At 41.2% G+C, this 27,589-nt stretch overlaps 1 protein-coding gene across 1 annotated transcript in view; it reads right to left on the bottom strand.

The window, feature by feature from the left end:
• OBI1 (ORC ubiquitin ligase 1) overlaps positions 1-27,213 on the bottom strand; it is a 47,045-nt gene extending 19,832 nt beyond the window's left edge. The window contains exons 1-3 of the mRNA XM_034417084.3: positions 27,013-27,213; positions 3,638-3,773; positions 1,631-1,722 (exon numbers count right to left, since the gene is read on the bottom strand). Coding sequence (XP_034272975.2) covers positions 1,631-1,722; positions 3,638-3,773; positions 27,013-27,084 — 300 coding nt within the window. The 5' untranslated portion in view covers positions 27,085-27,213. The remainder of the gene's footprint in view (positions 1-1,630; positions 1,723-3,637; positions 3,774-27,012) is intronic.
• Between the last annotated feature and the right edge of the window lie 376 nt (positions 27,214-27,589).

Genomic DNA, 27,589 nt, shown 5'->3' with positions numbered 1-27,589 from the left:
CTGTGTTAATAACAGGGTGCACTAAACCACTGTACTATCAAGGCTCATTTGGTGATCAGGAGATGAATGTTTGTAGCATTTCAGGCTATAGATCAGGGGTGAAATGCTCCCGGTTCGGACCGGATCGGGTGGTTCAGAGAACCAATAGCAACAATCCCTAGCGGAGCTTGGCGTCACGACAAAACGGACGGGAGATTCTGGGGCTCCAGGATCGCCGCCGATAGCCCCACAGTCTAGCCGAATAGGTTGTAAAAAAAAAATGCTTTTAAAAGTAAAAAAAAAGATTGCGCACCACAGCTGATTTCCCCCCCCCCCCCCACGCGCAGCCAGCAAACCGGTAGTAAACCGGTTCAGATTTCACCACTGCTATAGATCAATTTTGTTCAAATGTTTCAGGGTGTTATTGCTTTTTTGGCATTTTTCTAAACTATACTAATTATATGCCGAGTTCCTTCAGGGAATCACTACATGGGCCACTGATAATTGGAGTGATCCTTCTGTTCTAGCCAATAATTGCTATTTTTTTTTAAAAAAAAGATACTTCACACTGAAATAGCATTTTTCAACAAGCTTCCAACACATTTCTTATCAGCCCAGAATGCTCAGGCAGTTCTCAACTTGCAACCATTCATTTAGTGGTCATTTGTAGTTACAACAGCACTTTGTTACAGTTACAAAAAAAAACCCTGACTTAAAACTTACTACCTTTGCAGCTTCCCCATGGTCATGTGATCCAAATTCAGATACTGGCCTGTATTTATGAGGTCATCTGATCACTTTTTGTGACTTTGTGAAGCCAGATTCACTTAACAATTGTGTTACTAACTTAACAACTGCAGTGATTCACTTAACAACTGTGGCCAGGAGGACTGTCAAATGGGGCAAAACTCACTTAACAATTGTTTCGCTTAGCAACAAAATGGATTCCAGTTGCGGTTGTAAGTTGAGGAGCGCCTGTCCTAGAAATACACACATCAAAACACACACTTGAATCTGTGTGCAATTTTTTCCTCATGATCGATTACTATGGAGAGCTGCACCAACCCCACTCGCAAAGTTGTGGGTTAATTTGCTTAACAATACTATTTTTCCAGTTCCTAGTTTCTACCTCTGCTATCTAACCATTTGTAAAACAAGTCCCATTTCGAAAATAGTCTGGGTCTTCTTTTTCTTTTATCTTCTATGTCACTTCTGTCCATTTCTGTACAGTCTAATATTTTTTTTTTATTATTGCTTCTTCTGTAGGTGTTTCCTCATTTTTCCAGTGCTGTGCAAATACAATTCTAGCTGCTGTCAAGACATGTAATATTAAATATACATCCCCTTTATCATATTTCTCTGCTAATATGCCTAACAAAAACAATTCTGGCTTATGATCTATACGCTGTTTTAACTTTTTTTCTAACCATGTGTGCATTTTCGTCCAATTTTTTTTTTTTGGGGGGGGGGGGACACGTCCACCACATGTGATAGTATGTGCCCGGTCCTTGATTACATTTCCAACATTTGGCGAACTTGTTTTTAAACATCTTTGCTGCAAAAAAAGCACTTTTGGAGGTGGAGATATGCCATCTCACATCAGTCATGCAATAAAATATTTCTGAACCGCCCCTCTTTGCTGTAGTCTTACCTCGTATTCTTTATGCAGTATCTCGAGTCTGGTTTTGCGAAGCTGTTTTCGGATGGCAGGGCTAAACACAGGGTTGCTTTCGCTCGTTCCTCCTGCAACAAAAACCAAAACCATCTCATTTCAATATTTTTCAGACTTGCAAGAAAATCAGATCAGATTTACATGGTGCCCATCTTGAACACAGCTCTGTGAAGCCCTCTCATCAAAAATTCTTTCCCCGTTTCAGCCAGAATTTTAAAAAAGTGGCAACTTTTTTAAATCAATCAAACAAAGTTTGATTGAACTCGTGAGAAGGTTTTCTTTTACAGCGTGTTTCCCTGGACACAACAGCGAGGAAAGCGACAGAGTTCGAAAGATAAGACCTGTGTCCCGCTTCTCACCCACCCCACCTGCCACCTCCAAATTGCATCCCTAAAGGGGGAGGGTGGCTAAGCAAGAGGCAGGAGCCCTGCCATGCCCGGTGAGGGGGGGGGAGAAGAGATGGCAAGGGGAGCCATGTCTCGCTCCACGCATCTTGTTTATCCCCCGCCCCACCTGCCACCCCTCTCGATAAAGAGAGGGCAGGGAAGGGAAGCAGCCAGGCTGTTGTTGCCATTGGGGTGCAGTGGGACGTGTTGGGCCGTTCGGCCGGCACGAAGAACAGGGAGGTGAGGGCATGTCCCCCCCTTCCTCCCCCCTTCAGCTTCGCTTCAACTCATTTTGGTTGCGCGGCAAGCAACCAGAGGAAATGGCGGGACCAGCTGTGCGTGCGTGTAAGTAGTTGGTGGGGGGGCTTATTTTGCAGGGGTGGCTTATATTATTGCATGCACTGAAAAGCCCGATTGGGCTTATTATCCGGACATGCCTTATTTTCGGGAAAACACGGTAACTATCTAGTAAATCAATAAATAAGAGAGGGACTCACTCATTTTTTTCCTTCTGATCTCAAGCAAAAGGGCCTCTCCCCATCAAGGAACAAAAGATTAGCTTTATCACTCTGTACAGGCAGTCCTCGATTTACAACAGTTCCCTTAGTGACCAAAGTTACAATGGAACTGCAAAAAGTGACTTAAGTCTTCACACTTATGACCGTTGCCGCATCCCCGTGGTCACGTGATTTACATTTGGATGCTTGACAACTGACTCACATTTATGAGGGCGCCAGGCAGTGTCCCGCGGTCACGTGATCCCCTTTTGCGACCTTCTGACAAGCAAAGTCCACGGGGGAAACCAGATCCGCTGACCAACAGCATGACTAATTTGACAACGGCATTTATTCCCTTAACAAACGTGACAAGACAAATCGTACAATGGGGCAAAACTCCCGTCACAAATTTCTCACCGAGCAATGTAAACATTTGTTCTGCCCCAGCTATGGACCCCAAAGAACACAGCACACACAAAGTCTGTACAAAACTTAAATTTACTAAAATAACTCCGTCTTTTCCAAACAAAGGCTGTTAATAAACTTTCTTAACAGCCTACAAGAAACCAAAGATAAAGTAATCACAATCTTACTAAGGTTGGCAGAAAGCCCAGAAGCAATCCAGACACGAAGGAGAATGAACTAAAGTTGTTCCCTACAAATTGCTTCAGTCGGCGTTCTTCCTTAAATAGGCTAAGGGAGTGACCAATTAGCCCCAAGCCTTACTCTCGAGGAGACCTCCTCCTGAGGAGCCACTCCTGCCTTTTGGCAGCTCTGCGCGCCCGTGCATCGAGAACAGGCTCCTCCTCTTCGTCCTCTTCACTTAAAGGAGCTTCTGGAGGTTCTGAAGGCACTGGGTGAATCCCTGCTTCTGGAACCACATCTTCTCCAGCCTCCTCATTGTCTGACTCGAGTGCCAGCTGCACAGGTTGCTGGCGCAGCACCACACCAGCCTCCTCGCTGTCAGAGTCAGCTACAATCCGCACAGGCCGCTGACGGGCCACAACAACGTTGAGCTCAATTGTGGTCGTTAGCGGAGGACTGCCCGCATCAGGGTATAAAAGAACACTGTACGTATTTAAGGGGAAAGAGAGTTACTTTACCTAGGACCTCTTTGCAAGGATTGTCAGGGGTGATGGGTATCCTACAAGCAGGACACTGGCTGTTGTTCTTCAGCCACACTTCAATGCAAATGGAGCAAAAGACGTGGTTGTTGGCACAGATGACAGGATGGCGAACCTTAGGAGAAAGGAAGTGTTAACAGTTAAAACTTTTGCTTGGAGGGAATAAAAGCAAACGATTTACATTTGGCATTCAAGGAACAATGATCCTACAAGCTGGAAACAAGCTTTTCCCCTGGCCAGGCTTATAATGTTAATATCCACTCTGCAACTTGCCTATCTACTCACCACCAGGGAAGCTCTTCCCACTTCGAATGGTGCCCACCTTCTCAAACAAGCCCAAGCCGATTATATATATAAGCGAAAAGGAAAAGGAAATGCACACAGGACACACAGAGTAACAGAGTTGGAAGGGAGCTTGTAGGTCATCTACTCCAACTCCAAGCAGGAGACCCTACACCATTTCTGACAGATGGCAGTCCAGGCTCTTCTTGAAAGCTTCCAATGATGAAGCTCCCACAACATCTGAAGGCAAGCTGTTCCATTGGTTCAGGGGTCGGCAACCTTAAACACTCAAAGAGCCACAAAGGTCCTAACCGGAAGCCCCCCGTTCAATTCTGGAGCCGACCGGAAGTCCAGTTCCCCCACCATAGAGTCTCCTCCTAGCGCAGTGTCCTTCTTCCTTTGCCAACCGGAAGTCCGGTTCCCATACCATAGAGTCTCCTCCTAGCGCGGTGTCCTTTTTCCTCTACCTGTCCTAACCGAAAGCCCTATCAATTGTGGAGCCGACTGGCGACAGGGAGCCACAGCAGAGGGATGAAAGGGCCACATGTGGCTCCAGAGCCACGGGTTGCTGACCCCTGCATTGGTTGATTGCTCTCACTGTCAGAAAATTTCTCCTTATTTCTAGGTTGAATTTCTCCTTGATCAATTTCCATCCATTATTCCTTGTCTGGCCTTCAGGTACTTTGCAAAATAAATTGACACTCTCCTGTCTGTGACAGCCCTTTAAATATTGGAACATATTCCCTGGTCCTTCTCTTCACTAGAGTAGCCATGCCCAGTGCCTGCAACCGTTCTTCATATGTTTTAGCCTCCAGTCCCCTAATTGTCTTGGTTGCTCCTCTCCACAAACATCTTTGATTGGGCTGCAACAATAAACTTCACAACTGTGGATTAAACCAGGGGTCACCAACCTTTCGGACCTCAGGGATCACTAAATTCGTAATTTTAAATCCCACGGACCACTAATATGATCTGCCTAATGACCAGTCGGGTGTGGCTAGGTGGTCATGTGACAGGGTGGGCATGGCCAACACGATGTCACTCACGTCGAGGGGCGCGTCACCGGCCTCCGGCCTCTACTCGCCCCTGGCCCTACCAACCACTACTCACCTCCCCGCCTGAGCTCCTTAGGGCCCCAACAGGCAGCAGTTGTTGGAGCTAAGCAGCCACCATGAGAAAGAGTTGGCAAAACAGCTGGCTCAGTTCAAACTGGATATGACCAAGAAGGAGGCTCAGCAGAAGCACCTCACAACGGACTATGAGCATAGGCTTTCCAAGCAGAGGGAAGATATGCGGGAGTGCAAGGCCAGGTACCGGTGCCTGGAGGCTCAGCAGGCTGAGATGGTCAGCCAGTTCCAGGCCACGATGCAGTCCCACTGGAACAAGGCCCTCCGGCTCTTCGTCATCAGCAGCGCTTCCCTTCAGCCTTCGCCCAAAGCCCCGCACCAGGAGGCTGAAGCAGACCCCGTCGGAATTTCTGCCCCCCTCCAACCCGCACAAAAAGACATCAAAGGGGGAGACCCTCTGCAGCAACACAAACATTCATTGCATGTATCCGGCCCAGGGGCCGTAGTCTGAGGACCCCTGTGTCAGGTTTCAATGTCGTCATCCAATAAACTGCATTTCCAAACAAATAGTCTTTGATGAAATCTTTCATTTATTAAGCACGACAATCTGTCTCTGATTATGTCGTAGCCAACACTGACTTCCTGACCCCAAACCTTCCCTTTCCGTTCCCCAATTCTCTGCATCTCATTGGCCATCTTCCAAATCACTCTCCCCATATCTACTACTTCAGCTCCCAGAAATGTCCCCCCCTCCCAACCCATCTCCTAGGGGATATTATCTTCAGGGAAAATAAATAGGTGAAAAGTCAAGCGTCCTCTTGCCAGCTGACCCCTCTTCTCCTCCTTATGTCAGCACTGGAACAAATGTAGTTTGGAGTGCTGACACCCTGATTTAGTGCAACATAACAAACGCAAATAACTGTTACTCCAAGTTCTCAATGATGCATTATTAGAAGCAGAAATTCCCAAATCCTGGACCGAAACCATTATTACACTCATCCCCAAAGAAGATACGGACCCCACACAAGTTAAAAATTATAGGCCGATCTCATTGCTCAATGTAGACTACAAACTCTTCATGTTGGTTATAACGCAAAGACTGAAAATAATTATTTATAAATACATACATACAGATCAGAATGGTTTTGTCCCAAGAAGACAGATCAAAAACAACATAAGAACAATTATCAACATCCTGGAATATTACGAGAAAAGAGTTGACAAACAAGTAGCCTTAATCTTTTTAGACGCACAAAAGGCATTTGACAATCTAAATTGGAATTTCCTCATATTGCAACTAGAAGCCATGGATTTCGGTGTCAAATTTTTACATATGATTAGAAAAGTATACTCCTTCCAAACGGCCAAAATTATGATTAATGGAGATATGACTGAAAATCTGGATATACAAAAGGGTGTGAGACAGGGTTGCCCTTTATCCCCACTACTGTTCCTAATTTCACTGGAAATATTACTAAATGAAGTTAGGAAAGATGCGGAAATAAAAGGTTTGAGAACACGGAAAGAAGAGTACAAATTGCAAGCCTTCGCTGACGATGTGGTATTTATAATGGAGCAACCGGAAATAACAGGAACCAAACTTTTAGCAAAGATAGAGGAATATGGAAGAGTCGCAGGGCTTAAAATTAACAAACAAAAAACTAAAGCATTAACAAAGAATTTGACAAAGGTACAGGAGACAAAACTAGAAGATAAATTAGGAATACAAATTGTAAAGAGAATAAAGTATTTAGGAATCTGGCTTACTGCTAAAGTAATAACAATTAGAGAAGACAATTATAACAAATTAATGAAACAAATTAGAAAAGATCTGGAAATGTGGAACAAATTACAACTGTCATTTCTAGGGAAAATCGCATCCATAAAAATGAATATACTGCCTAGATTACTCTACCTCTTTCAAGTAACCCCAATCTGGCCAGGAAAGAACTTTTTTAAGGACCTTAATAAAATAATAACAAAATTTATTTGGAATGGGAAAAGGGCCAGAATCAAAATAAAGTGTATGCAAGATATTCGGGAAAAAGGAGGTTTAGGCCTACCGGACTGGGAGTTATATTACAAAGCAGCATCGCTAAACTGGATAAGGGATTGGATAGATCTCAAGAATAAAAGAATGCTACTACTAGAGGGCTTTGAATTACAACGCGGATGGCATGCCTTTTTGTGGGAGGGAAAGGACAAGCACCATGGATATTTCCAGCAACATATTATCAGAGAATCACTGTACAAAACATGGCAAGAGATTAGAAAGCACTATACCAAAATTCCACGATGGTTATCGACAATGGAAGCACTAATATATCCCAACGCCATGGATATAGAGAAAATGAGGAGTTATAAAGAACTACTGAACAGTGAAGGAGAATTACAAACAAGACAAGAATTACAAAATCAGGGTATAGACATTGATTGGTGGCCATACATGCAAATAGAATCAAGATACAAAACTGATCGGGCACAATTCGGATTCCAAAATGAACCAAATGAACTGGATAAAATATTACAAAGTACAGATGAGAAAATGATTACCAAAATTTATAAGTACCTACTAAAATACAAATTAGAAGAGGAGGTCGTCAAAGAGAATATGATAACATGGGCCAAAAATATAGGATATACTATTGAACTGAATAAGTGGGAAAATTTGTGGAAGATAAATTATAAGATGACATTGTCTATACCCTATAAGGAAAACCTTTACAAAATGTTCTACCGATGGCACCTCCCACTGGCGCGCCTGGCCAAGATGTTCCCTGTCTCCAATGTGCTGGAAATGTAAATCACAGAAAGGGACATATTATCATCTCTGGTGGTCATGCCGAAGGGCAAAACAATACTGGCAACAAATTAAAATAATGATTGAAGAAATCACAAAACAAAAACTGGAAATGAGGCCGGAAATCTTTTTATTGGGAATAATCACAGCACAATACACCAAAGAAATAAAATATCTGATCATCCATATCCTCACAGCAGCATGTATACTCTTTGCCCAACGTTGGAAATCTGAACAGTTACCCACAGAGGACAAAATAATAGCTAAAATTACAGAATGTGCAGAATTGAATAAGCTCACAAAAGAAATACAAGAGAAAGACGATACTGATTACTATTTAGTATGGCAAAGATGGTACAGCTGGCTGGAGGCAAAAATAGGAATATAAAGATAATTTTTGACTATTCAATAGAAATGCATAGAAGTAAACAAGGAGTCAATTATATATATACATATATAACCATGTAAATATGTGAATGTAGATATAGATACAAATAGAAATATGAAAATAACCCACCGTTGTAGTAACTTCTAAGAGTCAGTCATTGGACTGAATTGATGTTTGTCCGTTTTGTATGTTGTTTTAATGTATCTATGTTGGTTTGTTTTTTTATTATTAATAAAAATATTAAAAAAAAACAAAAAAAAACAAATGCAAATAACTTTTCTGTGGACCATCCAAATTTTCTCATGGACTACCAGTGGTCCACGGACCACCAGTTGGTGACCACTGGATTAAACAATCAGCCTATTTGGTAGGGCTGGAAGGATATGCAGTCTTTATTTTTGGAAGACTCTCTATGGCCGGTAAAGAAATTCATTAAAAAATTAGCAACCTTCACAATTTGCCAAGGACAATAGTATCTACCCATGAGAGATAAATAGGATTTCCACATTCAAAGGCTTCAGGAAACAGAGTTCCAAAAGAGGCACTTCATATTTTTAAGGAGCCTGGGACATTCCTGTCCAAAGCACTTTGTGGGTGTTGTATCTCCTGAGCACGAGGGGTGAAATGCTCCCGGTTTGGACCGGATCACCGGATCCGGTAGCGATGGAGGCGGGTGGTTCAGCAAAAATCCCTGTCCCCCCCCATGCCCAGCTGAGCCGCACAATCATCAGAGGCTTTTTTTTTTACTTTTAAAAGCATTTTTTCTACAACCTCTTCAGCCAAAAAAATGCTTTTAAAAGTAAAAAAAAAAGCCTCTGATGATCGCGCGGCTCAGCTGGGATCCTCAAAGGCTTTTAAAAGAAAAAAACCCTTTTTTTTATTTTAAATGCCTCTGACAATCCAAGCTGAGTTGCCTGATCAGCAGAGGCATTTAAAAGAAAAAAAAGCCTCTGCCGATCAGGCAACTCAGCTGGGATCTTCAGAGCCTTTTGAAAGCATTTTTTTACAACCTCTTCGCTGAAGAGGTTGTAGAAAAAAATGGTTTTAAAAGTAAAAAAAAAAAATTGGCCACCCCCACCGTCACATTACCCCCCCAAGCCACGCCCACAGAACCAGTAGTAACAAATTTTAGATTTCACCACTGATCCAAGCACATAATAGCAGCACACAGACACAGGCACAGAGCAGACAGTCCTCAACTTAGGACCGCAATGGAGCCCAAAAATTTCCGTTGTTAAGAGAAACATATCTGAAGTGAATTTTGTCCCATTTTATGACCTTTCTGGCCACCGGTCGTTCAGTGAATCACTGCAGTCGATCAGCCGGTAACCCGGTTGTTAAGTGTATCTGGCTTCCCCCTTGATTTTTCTTGTGAAAAAAATAATTGCAAAAGGGAATCACGGTACAGAGGAACGGTCGTAAGTATGAACTAGTTGCCAAGCATCTGGATTTGGACCGTGGGGATGCTACAGAGGTCGTAAGTGTGAAAAATGGTCACAAGTCACTGCTTTCAGTGCCGCTGTAACTTTGAATGGTCACTAAATAAACTGTCATAAGTCGAGGGCTATCTGTATTGTGGACCCCATTCCATTGCTTGAATCTCCATAACTCAGCGGAGAAGTCCGATTGGGATTTCAATATTCAATCCCTAATAGGCAAACAAGGCTTCACATATTCTGGAATTTATAAACTAAGTTCCTAATCAAGCTAAAGCCTTTGTTTTATTCAAACATGTATCTACAGAAATTAGCCCTCCCCCCCAAGTCCTTTTAAATCTTCCCACTCAATATAAAGTCAGAAATCAACACTATGAAGCTAACATTTGCAATTGCACGACCCATTTCCATGTCGCTTATGCTCCAATATCCAATATCCAGGACAAGAAGCAATGGACGGAAACTACCGTATTTTTCAGAGTATAAGACGCACCTTTTTTCCCCCTAAAAGGAGGTGAAAATTTAGGTGCATCTTATACACCGAATGTAGCCCCATCCATCCACTGGCCCCCACCCTTTGGCCTCTGCCTCCCAGCAGTTACCTCCTTGCAGCAAACAGCAAGAAGAAACAGCTCCTTTCAGCTTCAGCACAACCTAATTAGCACAAGTTGATTGGATCGGCCTCCCGACTCTCAGCTGTTTTGCGGGGGCCTCTTCAGCTTGTTGCAAGGAGGTAAATTGCTGGAGCATTTTTTTTTTCCTTGTGCTAATCAAACTATGCTGAAAACGAAAATGAAAGTAAAGCAGGCTGTTTGTTGTTTGCTACAACGAGGCAAAATTGCTCGGAGGCAGAGGCAGATTTCTTTTTCTTGTTTTCCTCACCAAAAACAGTAGGTGTGTCTGGTGCGTCTTACACTCCGAAAAATACGGTAATCCAAAACCATCCAGTTTTGGTCGCCACGATATAAAAAAAGATGTTGAGACTCTAGAAAGAGCGCAGAGAAGAGCAACAAAGATGATTAGGGGACTGGAGGCTAAAACATATAAAGAATGGTTGCTGGAATTGGGTATGTCTAGTTCAATGAAAAGAAGGACTAGGGGAGACATGATAGCAGTGTTCCAATATCTCAGGGGCTGCCACAAAGAAAAGGGAGTCAAGCTATTCTCCAAAGCACCTGAGGGCAGGACAAGAAGCAATGGGTGGAAACTATAATCAAGGAGAGAAGCAACTTAGAACTAAGGAGAAATTTTCTGACAGTTAGAACAATTAATCAGTGGAACAACTTGCCTCCAGAAGTTGTGAATGCTCCAACGCTGGACGTTTTTAAGAAGATGTTGGATAACCATTTGTCTGAAGTAATGTAGGGTTTCCTGCCTGGGCAGGGGGTTGGACTAGAAGACCTCCAATGTCCCTCCAACTATTCCATTCCATTCCATTCCATTCCATTCCATTCCATTCCATTCCATTCCATTCCAATCCAATCCAATCCAATCCAATCCAATCCAATCCAATCCAATCCAATCCAGGAAAGAAGCAATCTAGAAATAATCATAATTGTTCTGACAGAACAATTAACTGGTGGAATGGCTTTTCCTTCAGAAGTTGTGGAGGCTCCATCATTGAAGCTTTTTAAGAAGAGATTGAACAACCATTTGTCTGAAATGGTAAAGCTGCCAACCTAAGACTTGTGAACTTCAACTCCCAGAATTCCTTAGTCAGCATGGCTAGCTGAGGGATTCTGGTAGTTGAAGTCCATATATCTTAAAGTTACTAAGATCCCTGTTGTTAAGTGAGTTTGATTTCCTCTTTGACTTTGCTTGTCAGAAGGTCGCCAAAGGTGATTACATGACTCTCCCGGGATACTGCAATTGTCGTAACTATGTCTGAATTTTGACCATATGGCCATGGGGATGCTTCTGATTTTTTTTTTTATATATTTTTTATTCAACATTTACATCTTTAACATCCTTGTTACATTTTTACAGCTTTCCAATATCGGCATCTGTAATAATATCTATAACCAACTATATACACATACATTTTATGTATTACTTACTAATTTCTATATTCACTACAATTTATATCTATCTATTACACAATCTTCTCTTATGTTTATACATTAATTTTGGATTGTTTCTCCAACCAGTTATACCATCTATTCCATGTCTCATAATAAATCGTTTCCTCTTGGCCTTTTAATTCCGTTGTTAATTTATCTGCTTTTGCACATTTTAGCACCTTTTTTTATGATCATCGTATTTGATGGAGCAAATCTTTGTTTCCAATTTTGTGCAAATGAAATTCTGGCAGCCGTAATTATGTGAAGTATAAGGTAATAAATTTCTTTCCTAATCTTCTCTTTTATAATTCTCAATAAAAATAGTTCGGGTTTCATAGCATTTTTTTCCCCCTGTCATTTCCTCTAACCATTTTTGGATTTTTAACCAATATGCCTTTGCTTTGGGGCATGTCCACCACATGTGGAAATATGTCCCATGTTGATGATTGCATTTCCAGCAATTTGGTGCATTTTTTGGGGATATCTTGGCCAATCTCACTTCTGAATTTTGATCACGTGACCACAGAGACACCACAACGATCCGGTTGTAAGTGTGAAAAGCGGTCATAAGTCACTTTTTTTCAATGCCGTTGTAACTCTAAATGGTCACTAAACAAACTGTTGTAAATCAAGGACTACCTATATTATCCTATCAAACAGGTCACAAGTAATTCTCTCCAGATTTAGCAAATATAAATTTCATCTGCCCTGCGTTTTTTCAGGTTTAACAATCACTAGATAATGAAAGTATAGTCATCGGTCTGATATGCAATAAAATGTTACAATAAAATTTGATTACCTGCCTTTTCAAATAAGTAAATAGGCACATTAAGTTTCCTTGTGTTATATTGGATTTTTTTTTTTTTTTTTTGCATAAAAGCCTAAGACAAAGGATCCGGAAAGAAGATAAAAATCAATAAATTCCCAATTTTTAGCCATACCAAATAATTCACCCTTTCTCCCTCTAGGCAATAAAATAAAATAAAATAAAAATCAGAGTTTTCCCTAAAGGGCAGAAAAAGTTTTTATTAATCCTGCTGAGATGTTCCCAATGCAAGGAACATAACTATCTTTACGCAGTATGCAGTTCTGTGGAAGATAAAATTCATTGGACCACGGAGAATTAGGTTTTAAACGCTTTGTAACTTAACAAGATGCTTATGTATTTTCCTCAAAGAGCAAACCAACAGTTTAGAGAAATAACTTTCTGAAGGACATTACTAATAAGATTTCTCTCTAATTGAAAATCCTGCACGAGCTTTTGGGATTCAGCATTTCAGGGGGGAAAAAAACTCTGCATTGCTTAATGATTCTTGCCCTTTATAAAAAGCATTCCTTGTGGTCTCTAAAGTTACTTTTAATCCCCAAAGTCTTCCCTCTTTTTTTTGCTGCCAAGTTGTCCTTCTTTCCAGCAGATTGAGGATGCAACACAAAATTAAACACAACTCTAATTTCTCAAGTGTTGTGGTCTCCAAGTGTCTTACTTCCATGAGGTTTTCGTTGCTGTCTTCTGAGAACTTCTCAGGTACTTCCCCATCCAATCACTAACCAGGATTGAACTTGGTTATTAGTTTTTATATAGCCACTTATGATGCCTTATGTCAAAGGTCTCCAAACTTGGCAACTCTAAGACTTGTGGACATCAACTCCCAGAATTCCTCAGCCAGCCACACTGTTGAAGTCCAGAAGTTTTAAAGTTAACAAATTTGGACACCGTGTCCTACGTGTACAGCAGAGGTGGGTTTCAGCAGAGGTTCTGACCAGTTCTGGAGAACTGGTAGCGGAAATTTTGAATAGTTCCGAGAACCGGTAGTAAAAATTCTGCCTGGCCCCGCCCCCATCTATTCTCTGCCTCCCGAGTCCCAGTTGATCTGGAGGAAATGAGGATTTTGCAGTAACCTTCCCCTAGAGTGGGGTGGGAAGGGAGATTTTACAGTATCCTTCCCCTGCCACGCCCACCAAGCCACACCCACCAAGCTATGCCACGCCAACCAAGCCACACCCACAGAACCGGTAGTAATTTTTGAAACCCACCACTGGTGTACAGGTAAGTTCTCAACCTACGACCGCCATTGAGTCCAAAATTTCTGTTGCTAAGTGAGACAGTTAATTTTGCCTGCCTCCGTTGTTAAGTGAATCACTGCTGTTCAGTTAGTAACAGGATTGTTAAGCGAATCTGGTTTTCCACACTGACTTTGCTTGTCAGGAGGTGGCAATAGGGGATCAAATGACTCCCAGCACACTGAAACTGTCATAAATATGAATCAGTTGTCAGGGTCCCAAGTAATACATCCATAGTAAATAGAACTCCAAGGCAAGTAAATTCCTCAAAGATTAGTTTTATTGGATATATCATATTGGCACAGGCTGGTGAAAACAGACTATGATTATTCCCATGGTTTACACCTAATTGAAAGTGGAAGTTTTCCTCCTTCCCCAATCAGTCAGATGGTCCAATCAAGATGTCGTCCGGTTGCCTAGTAACTTCACTCCTCCTCTCTCCGGCCACCTCTGAGAATGTCCTTGGTTCCCAGGAGAAAATAATTTGTTTTGGCTACAAACTCCAGCTATCTCCATTCCTCCCTCCCTATCCCCTCAGCTCCAATGTGGCAACACTGAAACCTCAAAATGGCTTCACTCAGGTCAGCTTCAGGGTTGACACCAGTCAACCAACATTTGAATTTTGATCACGTGACCGTGGGGATGCTACAAGGGTCGTTAAGTGTGAAAACGGTCGGGAGTCACTTTTCACTGCCTTTTTCACTTCGAAATTGGTCACTAAATAAACCGCTGGAAGTCAAGGACTATCTAAAGTGTTTCTCCAAAAATAAGACCCTGTCTTATATTTTTTTTTGAACCCCGAAATAAGTGCTTGGTCTTATTTTTGGGGAGATCTTATTATTTTGGGGCGTGTGGAGGAAACCAGAGGAAATGGCGGGGACCGGCTGCACATGTGTTTAAATATTTTCAGGGATGACTTATATTTTTTTGGGGGGGGGGCTTATTTTAGTGCATGCGCTCAAAAGCCCAATTGGGCTTATTATCAGGGGATGTCTTATTTTAGGGGAAACAGGGCAGTGGTGAAATCTAAAATTTGTTACTACCGATTCTGTGGGTGTGGCTTGGTGTGGGGGAGTAATATAACTAGGTGGGGGTGGCCAATTTTTTTTTTTTTTACTTTTAAAACTATTTTTTCTACAACCTTTTCAGGGAAGAAGTTGTACAAAAATGCTTTCAAAAGGCTCTGACGATCACAGCTTAGCTGACTGATCGGCAGAGGCTTTTAAAAGAAAAAAAGCCTCTGCCAATCAGGCAACTCAGCTTGGATCGTCAGAGGCATTTAAAAGAAAAAAAGCCTCTGCTGATCAGGCAACTCAGCTGGGATCGTCAGAGGCTTTTAAAAGCATTTGAAGATCCCAGCTGAGCCGCGCAATCATCAGAGGCTTTTTTTTTTTACTTTTAAAAGCATTTTTTCAGCCGAAGAGGATGTAGAAAAAATGCTTTAAAAATTTTTTTAAATTTTTTTTGCTACCATTGCTACCGGATCGGGTGATCCGGTCCGAACCGGGAGCATTTCACCCCTGAAACAGGGAATATACAGTGATCCATCGTGACGGCAAAAAGTAATCCGTCCTCAACCTGTGCATTAAAGGGTTGAAGGAGGAGGATCACCTCAAAGTCAAGGGGATTGTCGATACAGCCAATTTGCACAGCACAACCCAAGGAATCAGTTTTACAAACTTCACAATCCTTGTGTGACATGAATTCTGGTTATCGTACCTAAAAAGGAAAAAAAAAAAAATGCGGAAAGCTGGAAGCGATTTGCTCCCCCCGCCCCCTCCCCCCCATTGATTGGCTGACATAGGAGAGAGAGAGAGAAAAAAAAAAAGTGATAATTCTATTTCCATTCAAATCTGACACACGAAACTAAGAAGCCAGAAATCGATACGGTAATTCACTCGCAGAGAACAGGCACTGACAACTTCCAAGACTGATTTTCTGCATAAATCATTTATGAAATCCAGGTGGAGACTTTCACCTGAAGCAAAATAGGCCGTGACTTAAAAGGTAGAGCTATCTTATTGAAGCTAAAGCACTCCTGAGTCAGCCTAACACTTGGACAGTGGACCACAGGCAGTTCTCGACTTACAGCCGTTTCGTTGAGTGACCAAAATTACAACAGCACTGAAAACAAGGGGACGTAGGACCAGTTTTCACACCTACGACCATCGCGCGATCCAAATTCAGACGTTTGGCAACTGGCATGGACAGCTGCAGTGCCCTGGGGTCACATGATCCCCTTTTGCGACCTTCGGACAAGCAAAGTCAGTGAGGAAGTCAGATTCACTTAACAATCGTGTTACTCATTTAACAATTGCGATTTGTTTAACAACGGGGGCAGGAAAGGTTGTAACATGGGGCAAACGGCACTTAACAATGATCTCGCTTAACAACAAAAATTGGGGGTTCAATTGCTGTCGTAAGTCGAGGACTACCTATACCTAGAAGTCCCAGGTCTTTTGAGTTCACCTGGATATTATAACATGCATTGAGTCGCTAACTATTTCACAAATGTGAAATAAGAATGCACGATTATTCCTCGGGGTTGCAGGTAAATCAAGTAGCTTGGAGTCCTTGGTGCTCTCTGAGATTGGAGGGCTTTTCTTTTTTAAAAAATTGTTTTATCATAGATGGTGAACCTATGACACGTGTGCCAGAAGTGCACGCAGAGCCATCTTTCCGGGCACGCGAGCCGTCGACCATTGCCCTTCTGGGTTTCTGTTATTATATTTAAGACATAGAAAGTCCACAAACCGTTTCCAGTCTCTTATAAAGCTGCCTAGTCCAGCTAGAATTTATCTCTAATTAAAGCAGTTAATTTCGCCTTCTCCGCTAATTCGTCTGTTTTTTTTTTTAAACCGATAAGAGAATATTTGTATGTCGAGGTTGACATGAGGGGTTCTTGGGGCTTTCTGAGCTAGGGTTTTATCGCAGACGTTTCATTACCCAAACTAAGTAATATTCCCCAAACAAGGTGTACTGATGATGTTACCTAGTTTGGTAATGAAACGTCTGAGAGAAAACCACCAAGCTCAGAAAGCCGCAAGAAGCCCTCACGTCAACCTCGACATACAAATATTCTCCTCTTATCAATTTTAAAGAGTCTTCTTCAATTCAGTTGAAGTTCAATTATAACTTCAGTTCAATTGTAACTTCAAACAGTCACTCAGTGAATGGTTGTAAGTTGAGAACTACCTGTAGTGCTTTTCAGTTTCTAGGTCAGGGGTTCTGCAACCTTAAGCACTCAAAGAGCCATTTGGACCTGTTTCCCACAGAAAAGAAAACATCGGGAGCCACAAAACCTGGGTGGGCATGGCCAACTCGATGTCACTCACTTCCACCAGTCACATGACCTCCCCTAGACACGCCTACCCAGCTGGTCATTAGGGCAGAGAACCAGTTGTTAAAAAACACCAGGAACCACAAAACCCTTTTGACATATCTCCCTCTCCCCTCCCTCCCTCCCCACTCTCTCTCTGTATCTCTCTATGTCTCTCTCATCCTCTCTCTGTATCTCTCTGTCTCTGCCCTGGCTGCTTCTTCATCCCCCGCCATCGCCCTTTTCTTCTCAGGCCAGGCGAGGAGTGACTGGGAGGGGAGAGCGAGGGGCGGGGCCAACCAGTGGTGGGATCACCCGACAGGGAGCCACAGCAGAGGGCCCAAAGAGCCGCATGTGGCTCTGGAGCCGCAGGTTGCTGACCCCTGTTCTAGGTAGAAGGATAAATAAACAACAAGCTTGCTTCAGTTTCATAAACATGTTTTGGAAACTATGCCTAAATTACCTAATCTAGGTAACATTACCCAAACAAGGCGCACTGATGATATTACCTAGTTTGGTAATGAAACGTCTGCGAGGAAAACCACCAAGCTCAGAAAGCAACAAGAAGCCCTCGCGTCAACCTCGACATACAAATATTCTCCTCTATCGGTTTAGAGAGACTTCTTCAACTCAGGGTTCAATTGTGACTTCAAACAGTCACTCAGTGAATGGGTTGTAAGTCAAGAACTACCTGTACTGCTTTCACTTTTCGTTTTCTAGGTAGAGGGATAAATAAACAAGAAGCTTGCTTCAGTTTCATAAACATGTTTTGGAAACTATGCGGCGTGTCTTCTCAAGAACGCCAATGGCATACATCCAGGTTTTTTTTTCCCCTGACAAAATTGTAAGACTTTCTTCTATCGGTAGAAACTTCTAATTAGTCACCAGCTTACGACTCACACATCTCCAAATGCATTTTCTTTATTTACGCGTCGTATTTCTTAACCTGCATTCCTAATCCAAAGATTCTTTTCTGTCATTTTTTTTTCCACCCACAAATTCATCCAGTTCTTCTCCCATTCTTCAGAAAGAGGATTACCGTATTGTTCGGAGTATAAGACGCACCGGAGTATAAGACGCACCTACCTTGGAAAATAAGAAAATAAGGAAATGAGGAAAATGAGGAAAATAAGAAAAAAGAAATCTGCCTCTGCCTCTGAGCAATTTTGCCTCGTTGCAGCAAACAGGAAACAGCCTGATTTACTTTCATTTTCATTTTCAGCATAGCTTGATTAGCACAAGGGGAAAAAAATCTGCTCCAGCAATTTACCTCCTTGCAGCAAGCAGCAGAGCCCTGCGCAAAACAGCTGAGAGCAAATCAGCTGATAGTTAGGAGGCCGATCCAATCAACTTGTGCTAATTAGGCTGTGCTGAAGCTGAAATGAGCTGTTTCTTCTTGCTGCAAGGAGGTAAACTGCTGGGAGGCAGAGGCCAAAGTGTGGGGGCCAGTGGGTGGGCGGGGCTACATTCGGTGTATAAGACGCACCTAAATTTTCACCTCCTTTTAGGGGCGGGAAAGGTGCATCTTATACTCCAAAAAATACGGGTTTTTTTTTTTTATATTCAAATGAGCAATTCATGTTTTCTTTTTTAAACTGAAAAATCACCTATCTTAACATTATGAGCTATTCCTGAGCTAAACCAATACATCATGTTTGTCCTTAAATTATACTCCAAACAAGACTGGAAAAAAAAAAGAAATGTAATGTTACGCAACGATGAACCAACTCCACATATAATTGCCCATATTAAACTAATACCATCCATTCTTCAGCCTATTTCCTATATGGAATATAAACGGAAAATCACTTAAAGATTCCTGCATAACGTCTGCCCATTTTTGAGCTAAACCAATAAATCTTTGTCCTCAAATTATTCTCCAAACAAGTCTAAAAAAAAAGTACTGGTATGTTACACAATAGATCCAACCCCACATATAATTGGCAATATTAAACTAATGCCATCCATACTTCAGCCAATTTCCTATATATAGAATATAAAGCAAACGAACTGCTACTCTGTGCATTCAGGTGCAAAGTTAGGAGTTTCTTAATCTTGTTCTCGCTGTGCGAGAGAACCATAATGAAAATGCCTATGCTGGTCTATGACTATAATAAAGATTTGATTAGCCTTTTTGCCTTCTTTCTTGGAAACGAAACATTCATAGCACAGGACCAACGTTTTAATAAAGTAAGGGTTGAATTGTTGCACCGGGACTAGAAAGAAGCATGTTCAAATTCATTTGACCACGGAATTAACTTGATTTGCGGCCAGTTTTCACTCTCTCTCAAGTCCAACTACTTTATCGGGCTGGGGATAAAATTAAGAGCGTGTGTATATATATATATATATATGCATATTCTCTCTAGCCAGGTTTTACCTATGTAAACTTAGTTGTTCTACAGCCCTAGGTTCTGTGAAATCTCATTCACAAGTTCTTGGGCCCTTTTTCTGCTGACAAACTGCAACTCTGTGTTGCTTTCTGGGAGACTCAGATAGCTATTTCTGCCTCTTAAGGCGTCCTCGGTGAGCCACACCCACTTCCCAATTATCCTCCCTGTAAAGGCATAATGTATCTTTTTTCTTTTTTCATAGGCTTTTATGTGCATATTCTCTCTAGCCAGGTTTTACCTATGTAAACTTAGTTGTTCTACAGCCCTAGGTTCTGTGAAATCTCATTCACAAGTTTTATACATACATACATACATACATACATACATACATACACATATACTTATATATATGGATGCTATCTATCTATCTATCTATCTATCTATCTAGGGACGCGGTGGCTCAGTGGCTAAGACACTGAGCTTGTCGATCAAAAGGTTGGCAGTTCAGGGGTTCAAATCTCTAGTGCCGCGTAACTGGGTGATCTCCCATTACGTGTCCCAGTTTCTGCCAACCTAGCAGTTCGAAAGCACGTAAAAAATCTAAGTAGAAAAATAGGGGCCACCTTTGGTGGGAAGGTAACAGCATTCCGTGCACGTTCGGCGTTTAGTCATGCCGGCCACATGACCACGGAGACATTTTCAGACAGCGCTGGCTCTTCGGCTTTGAAACGGAGATGAGCACCGCCCCCCTAGAGTTGGGAATGACTAGCACATATGTGCGAAGGGAAGCTCTCTCTCTCTCTCTATATATATATATATATATTTGTTTTCTCAGGTTTTCGCGGGTGTTTGTATGTAGGTCTTTGGTTATTCGGGTCTTCTCCCACATAAAATTGGAAGTGTCTTGGCGACGTTTCGATGAAGTCTCATTCGTCATCTTCAGGCTGGTGTTCTCGGCTTCATGCTTCCAGGAGCACGAAGCAATTGTTTGCTCCTGGAAGCACGAAGCCGAGAACACCAGCCTGAAGATGACGAATGAGACTTCGTCGAAACGTCGCCAAGACACTTCCAATTTTACGTGGGAGAAGACCCGAATAACCAAAGACCTACATATATATGAACTCAGGAATTTAAGATTTTAAAATTTTAAAATAATTAAAATTTTATTTTACTAAGCTTTCTTCAGCCATTTTACATATATATACATACATACACACATATATATACACACATATACATATATACATATTGCCATAAGCTCCAAGAACGTATGGGGATAATACATTTAATAATGATAATTATAATGTACTTTTCTCCAGATTACGGTAACACCCACTGTGATGAACTCTCACCGAAAAGTATTCAAAATATGCAAGTATGTTGGCCAGATTGGAATCCGCTGTACTTTTAAGAGACCGTATGCAGCTGGGATTAAACGAGAGAGGCTTCCTGTTACTTCTGCTTTTTGCTTTTAAAATTTCAGGATAACTGAAAATCCACTTCCTCTTGTATGAGCCAGCTCATTGTTCTATAGCCCAAATGCTGGCTGTGGTATTCTGGGACTTGAAGTCCACATATTTTCAGGTGGCCAAAGTGGAGAAACTGGTTTCCAGTCTTCCTTAGAGGCCAGCTCCTTTCTATGGAACGATAAGACTTCCTCGCTGCCAAATTAGGCAACAGTAAAAACTGCACAGCTAGTCCTCAATTTACAACCACAACTGAGCCCACAATTTCTGTTTACGACTTTTTTTTTTTTTTTTTGCTTCAGTTAAGCAGATCACTGCAATTGTTAAGTTAGTAATTATAGTTGTTTAGTGACTTGGTTGTTAAGTGAATCTGGCTTCCCTATTGACTTTGTTTGTCAGAAGGTCGCAAAAGGGGGAAATCACATGAACACTACAACTGTCGTAAGGACAAGTCAGTTGCCAAGCATCTGAATTCTGATCACATGACCCTGGGGAATGCTGCAACAGTCATAAGTATGAAAAATTGTCACTATTTTTTAGCACTGTTGCCACTTTGAACAGTCACTAAATGAATAATTGTAAGGTGAGGGCTACCCATACTGTTTCATCAGACCATTAGTAGATATTAATATTATTTTGACATTTATTTAGCCGTGGTGGCGCAGTGGTTAGAATGAAGTACTGCAGGTTACTTCTGCTGACTGCTGGCTACCTGCAGTTCGATTCTCACCGGCTCAAGGTTGACTCAGGTAATACATAAAGGTGGAAGTGAGATACAGCTAATTGATAATCAAATTAAAGATACAGAAGCCAAACCAAGGTTTGTGTTAGTGGTCCTTGTCTTTACATCTTGGAGTCTGATCATCTTATTTATGCATTAATTTAGAAATATCCATTTCATGAGTCCGACCTTTATCATACAGACTAAGTTTATCATCATTGAAGGACAATGCGCCTTGGTGGTGCAGCAGACTAAAGTGCTGTTAAAGTAGCACTTAGCTGCCAGCTGCCTGCAATTACTGCGAGTTCAAATCTCACCAGGCTCAAGGTTGACTCAGCCTTCCATCCTTCCGAGGTAGGTAAAATGAGGACCCGGATTGTGGGGGCAATAAGCTGACTTTGTGTAAAAAAGAACACTGCTTAGGAGGGGCCAAAAGCCCTACTAAGCAGGTATATACAAAAGTATGAAGGCTATTGCTTAACGCATTGTAAGCCGCCCTGAGTCTCTGGAAAAGGACGGCATATAAATTGAACCAGTGAATGAATGAATGAATGAATGAATGAATGAATGAATGAATAATAAATAAATAAATAGTCCTCGGGATTGGGAGGGAAGCAAAAATGTCGTTGCAAGGCTAAATCTACACATACATTAAGTCTATACAGATAATCATCTACATTTGCATAAACATAAATCTGCATTAGATACCTCTGCTTTCGTTATCCATTTTTAATGTATGCATTTTTATTCAAATGTATAAAGGCTGTGCTGTGGTGGCACAGTGGTTAGAATGCAGTATTGCAGGCTAATTCTGCCCACTGTCAGCAGTTCAATTCTCAAGATTGACTCAGACTTCCAAGGTTGGTAAAATGAGGACCCAGATTGTTGGGGGCAATATGCCAACTCTGTAAACCGCTTAGAGAGGGCTGTAAAAACACTGTGAAGCGGTACGTAAGTCCAAAGTGCTATTGCTATTTGTTTTTTATTTTATCTTTAAGTGCTCCTTGTACAGAGAAAAGTGAAGAAAAATGACACAGTTAATATCTATGCATGGAAATGAAATAGATGAGAAGATATATCATCATTGCAAAGTGATTGCATTGTGGAGCGATGGCTCAGTGGTTAAAGATGCTGAAGCTTGTCAGCTAGAAAGCTGACAGCTCGGGTTCGAGACCCAAGCACTGTGCAACCGGGTAAGCTCCCGTTCTTGCCTCACCTCCTGCCCACCTAGCAGTTTTGAAAGCATGCAAATGCAAGTAGATGAACAGGTACCACTTCGGTGGGAACAGTAACAGAATTCTGTGCATCTTTGGTGTTTAGCCATGCTGGCCACACATATCCACAGAAAATGTCTTCGGACCACACTGGCTCCTTCGGCCGAGAAACGGAGATGAGCAGCCAACTCTGGGAAACCTTAATTTACCTTTTTTTGCAAGAATCTACCAATAAAACAATTTCTTAGATGCCAATTCAGGAGGGAGAACTCAATAATGGACCAGGCCATCAGGAGAATAGTCCCCAATTCTGGGGGGGGAAAGGAGGAAAGTCCATGGGCCATGACAGTCACATTATCGTCTTAGGGGAAAAAATGGACACCTCATAAATCTAACAAATGCAGAAGGATAAGGACAGCGGAAAGCCACAATAGAACAGAGAAAAAGGCAGGTAATAATACAGATCCGAAATCACTGTAGCTCAGAATGAGCTGTCACAACCAGTTTACAATTTCTGACCTTCAAAATCTTTTCAAGCTTTTTGACCTTAGAAGAAGATAAGTGAGGGAAAACCCAACGAGCTTCAACACAACATGCAGAGAGGAAGAAAAGTCTTTCAGCAATCCATACAGGTAGTCCTCGACTTACGACAGTTCATTTAGTGACCGTCCAAAGTTACAACAGCACTGGGGGGAAAAAAGGAGGACTAACAACCATTTTTTCTCAGTTACAACTTTTGCAGCATCCCCATGCTCACGTGATCAAAATTTAGACACGCTTGGCAACTGGTTCATAGTTATGACGGTCGCAGCGTCCCCGAGTCCTGCGATCCCCCCTTTTTAAAGGACTTTCTGACAAGCGAAGTCAATGGGGGAAGCCAGGTTCATCACTGAAGAACCGGCGTTCTAAATTTAACAACTGCAGCGAAGAAAAGTCGCAAAACGGGGCAATGCTCACTGAACCAATGTCTCGCTCAATAACAGACATAGACAGACATTTTGGGCTCAATTGTGGTCGTAAGCCAAGGACTACCTGTATGGATTAGCAATAAAACGGTGAGCTCTCTGTTATTCAGCCTCTCAACCTCAATTAAGCACCAAACCAAACCCCCAAATGGGTTACTCACAACTACTGACAAAAACAACAACCTGAAAGGCATGAATCTTCACCAGCCAAGAAGGAAACATACAAGAAGGAGAGAAGGAGAAGGGAGAAGGGAAAGGGAGGGAGAGAGGGAGAGAGAGAGAGAGGAAATCCAGTTTTGTCTTTGCCTTGCCAGGGGTTTTCCTGAAGCTCTGCTACATTTGCATGGCAACAAGAATGATAGTATTATACTTTTATTCATCAAACATGAAACTCAGTCAACTCAACATTCAAAAATGCATCACAATTATTATTGACTGGCACCGAAGGTTGATACAGGTTGCTGCCAGCATCCTATGTATCAACCAGGTATTATTATTATTATTATTATTATTATTATTATTATTATTATTATTATTATTATTTCTTTTATTCATTAAATGTGAAACACAGTCAACTCAACATTCAAAAATGTATCACAATTATTATTGACTGGCGCAGATGGTTGATACAGGTTGCTACCAGCATCCTAGGTATCAACCAAGTATTATTCTTATTATTATTTCTTTTATTCATTAAACATGAAACTCAAGTCAACTCAACATTCAAAAATGTATCACAATTATTACTGACTGGCACTGATTATTACTGACTGGCACTGATGCCAGCGTCCTAGGTATCAACCAAGTATTATTATTATTATTTCTTTTATTCATTAAACATGAAACTCAGTCAACTCAACATTCAAAAATGTATCACAATTATTATTGACTGGTACTGATGGTTGATACAGGTTGCTGCCAGCATCCTAGGTATCAACCAATTATTATTATTATTATTATTATTATTATTATTATTATTATTATTATTATTATTATTATTATTATTATTATTATTATTATTATTTATTATATACACAAAAATGACAGTATACACAGCAAACGACATAGCCATGCTGGATTTCGTATCACAAATTACTAGTTGAACACCTCCCAAGCATTTAGGACTGCGTGATGTATTGGCGGATTATGCGAGCAGATCCCAGTCAGGTGGCCTTCTGCAGCTGACCAATGTCAGCGCCAACTGTTTTTAAGTGTTTGCTCAGTGTGCCGAGTACCACTGGGACCACCTGCACTGGTTTATGCCAGTCTCTCTGCAATTCAAAGAGCCTTGATAGTACAGTGGTCTAAGTAAGCACCCTGTTATTAACACAGCTGCCTGCAATTACTGCTGGTTCGAATCTCTCCAAGGCTCAAGGTTGACTCAGCCTTCCGTCCTTTCTAAGGTAGGTAAATTGAGGACCCAGTTTGTGGGGGCAATAAGCTGACTTTGTATAAATATACAAAAAGTATGAAGGCCATTGCTTAACGCACTGTAAGCCGCCCTGAGTCTCCGGAGAAGGGCGGCATATAAATCAAATTAAAAAAAAAAATTCTATTATTATTATCATCATCATCATTATTATTATTGTTATTATTTTTTATTCATTAAGCATGAAACTCAGTCAACTGATCATTTAAAAATATGTCACAAATACTATTGACTGGTGCTAATGGTTGTTACTGTCAGCGTCCTAGGTATCAATCAAGTACCTTCTTAAGATTATTACTATTATTACTATTACTATTATTATTATTATTAATTTGATTTATATGCCGCCCTTCTCCAGAGACTCAGGGCGGCTTACAATGCGTTAAGCAATAGCCTTCATACTTTTGTATATATTTATACAAAGTCAGCTTATTGCCCCCACAATCTGGGTCCTCAATTAACCTACCTTAGAAAGGATGGAAGGCTGAGTCAACCTTGAGCCTGGCGAGATTCGAACCTGCAGAAATTGCAGGCAGCTGTGTTAATAACAGGGTGCATTAAACCACTGTACTACCAAGGCTCCTATAATAATAATAATAATAATAATAATAATAATAATAATAATAATAATAATAATAATAATAATGATGATGATGATGATGATGATGATGATGTCCCGATTGTAATTGGAGCCCTTGGAGCAATACCCAAAGGGCTACCCCGATATTTAGAAATTCTAAATTTGCCGGACTTGAACATTTTGACTCTACAAAAAAACCACCTTACTCGGAACAGCTTACATCCTCCGACGATACCTTAACAGTTCCTAGGTCCTTGGTTAGGACTCCAGCCGCTGAGCTATTAACCAGCCTCAAAGGCTGTGAATCTCACTAAAGATTAACATAATAATAATAATAATAATAATAATAATAATAATAATAATAATGTCCCGATTGTAATTGGAGCCCTCGGAGCAATACCCAAAGGGCTACCCCGCTATTTAGAAATTCTAAATTTGCCGGACTTGAACATTTTGACTTTACAAAAAAGCACCTTACTCGCAACAGCTTACATCCTCCGACGATACCTTAACAGTTCCTAGGTCCTTGGTTAGGACTCGAGCTGCTGAGCTATTAACCAGCCTCAAAGGCTGTGAATCTCACTAAAGATTAACCAATAAATAATAATAATAATTATTATTATTATTATAATTATTATTATAATTATTATAATTATAATTATTATAATTATAATAATAATAATAATATTTTATTATTATTATTATTATTATTATTATTATTATTATTATTATTATTATTATTATTATTATTATTATTATTATTATTATTATTATGCCGACCATTGAAGGTACGTTCGGAAAGCGGAAATACAGCTTCCCCCCAAAGAACAAATGCCCCGATTTTGCTTCCATGCCATTCTCCTCCATCTAATCTAAGGCCTTCCTCCTCCTGTCTCGCTAACAGCCTTAAGCTTTTCCGCGAGCCTCGTTTCAAAGCGAGGACAAAGCTAGGATTCCCAAAGAATCGCCCATTCAAGCCACGCGGCGGGTTTTGTTTTCTATTTTTAATAAGAGAAAAGGGAGGAAGAAAAAAAAAAGAGAGATAGAAATAGAGAGAAGAAAGAACGCGTGGAATGAAAAAAAAGAAGAAGAAGAAGAAGCAGCGCTTTCCCCAACCGGGGGCTTTTCTGCGTCCCACGCGCATTTCCAAGGGAGTGGCGTGGGCGCCGGACACGTTTCCCCACTCCGCGCGGTCCCTTTGTAAATGAGCCCAAAGGCGAGGCTGGCGTTTACCTTTCCCAAGCAAATGTGGCAAGTGATGGGCAGCGTGAGAGACAATGTAACACTCTGAACGTTCTGAGCCATTGTGACGTTTCGAATCCCGCGAGCGTGAAAGTTCCAACCCACCAGCTGCAAGCGCCGCAGCAGGGAACGGAAAAGGGAACCCTCGCTCTTCCAACTCTCACGCTGCTTAGAGGCTTCGCGTACGGCAAGCCGCCGAGGCCAAGGTTCCTTCCTTCCGTGGAAGAGGGAAGAGAACGCTTTTTTTTTTTTTTTCTTTGCAGAATTCTCCACCTCGGAGGAGGAGAGGAGGAGGAGGAAGGGGCGGAGCTGAGGAAGAGGAGCTTCCTCGGGCGCCAGAACGCGCGATTCTTTTAAGTGAGAGATTGGCCTTCTCGCTCGCCGTTTTTTAAAATAAAATAAATAAAATAAAATAATAAATAAATAAAATAAAATAGTAAAATAAAATAGTAAAATAAAATAGTAAGATAATAAAAAGAAAACAAAATAATGAAATAAAATAAAATAGTAAAATAATAAAATAAAACAGTAAAATAAAATAAAATAGTAATAAAATAAAATAGTAAAA

This window comes from Pantherophis guttatus, chromosome 5 (assembly GCF_059756535.1).
Source record: "Pantherophis guttatus breed Tessera chromosome 5, ASM5975653v1, whole genome shotgun sequence".
In the NCBI taxonomy this organism is placed as follows: Eukaryota; Metazoa; Chordata; class Lepidosauria; order Squamata; family Colubridae; genus Pantherophis; species Pantherophis guttatus.
This window is presented reverse-complemented; position numbering and strand designations above follow the sequence as displayed.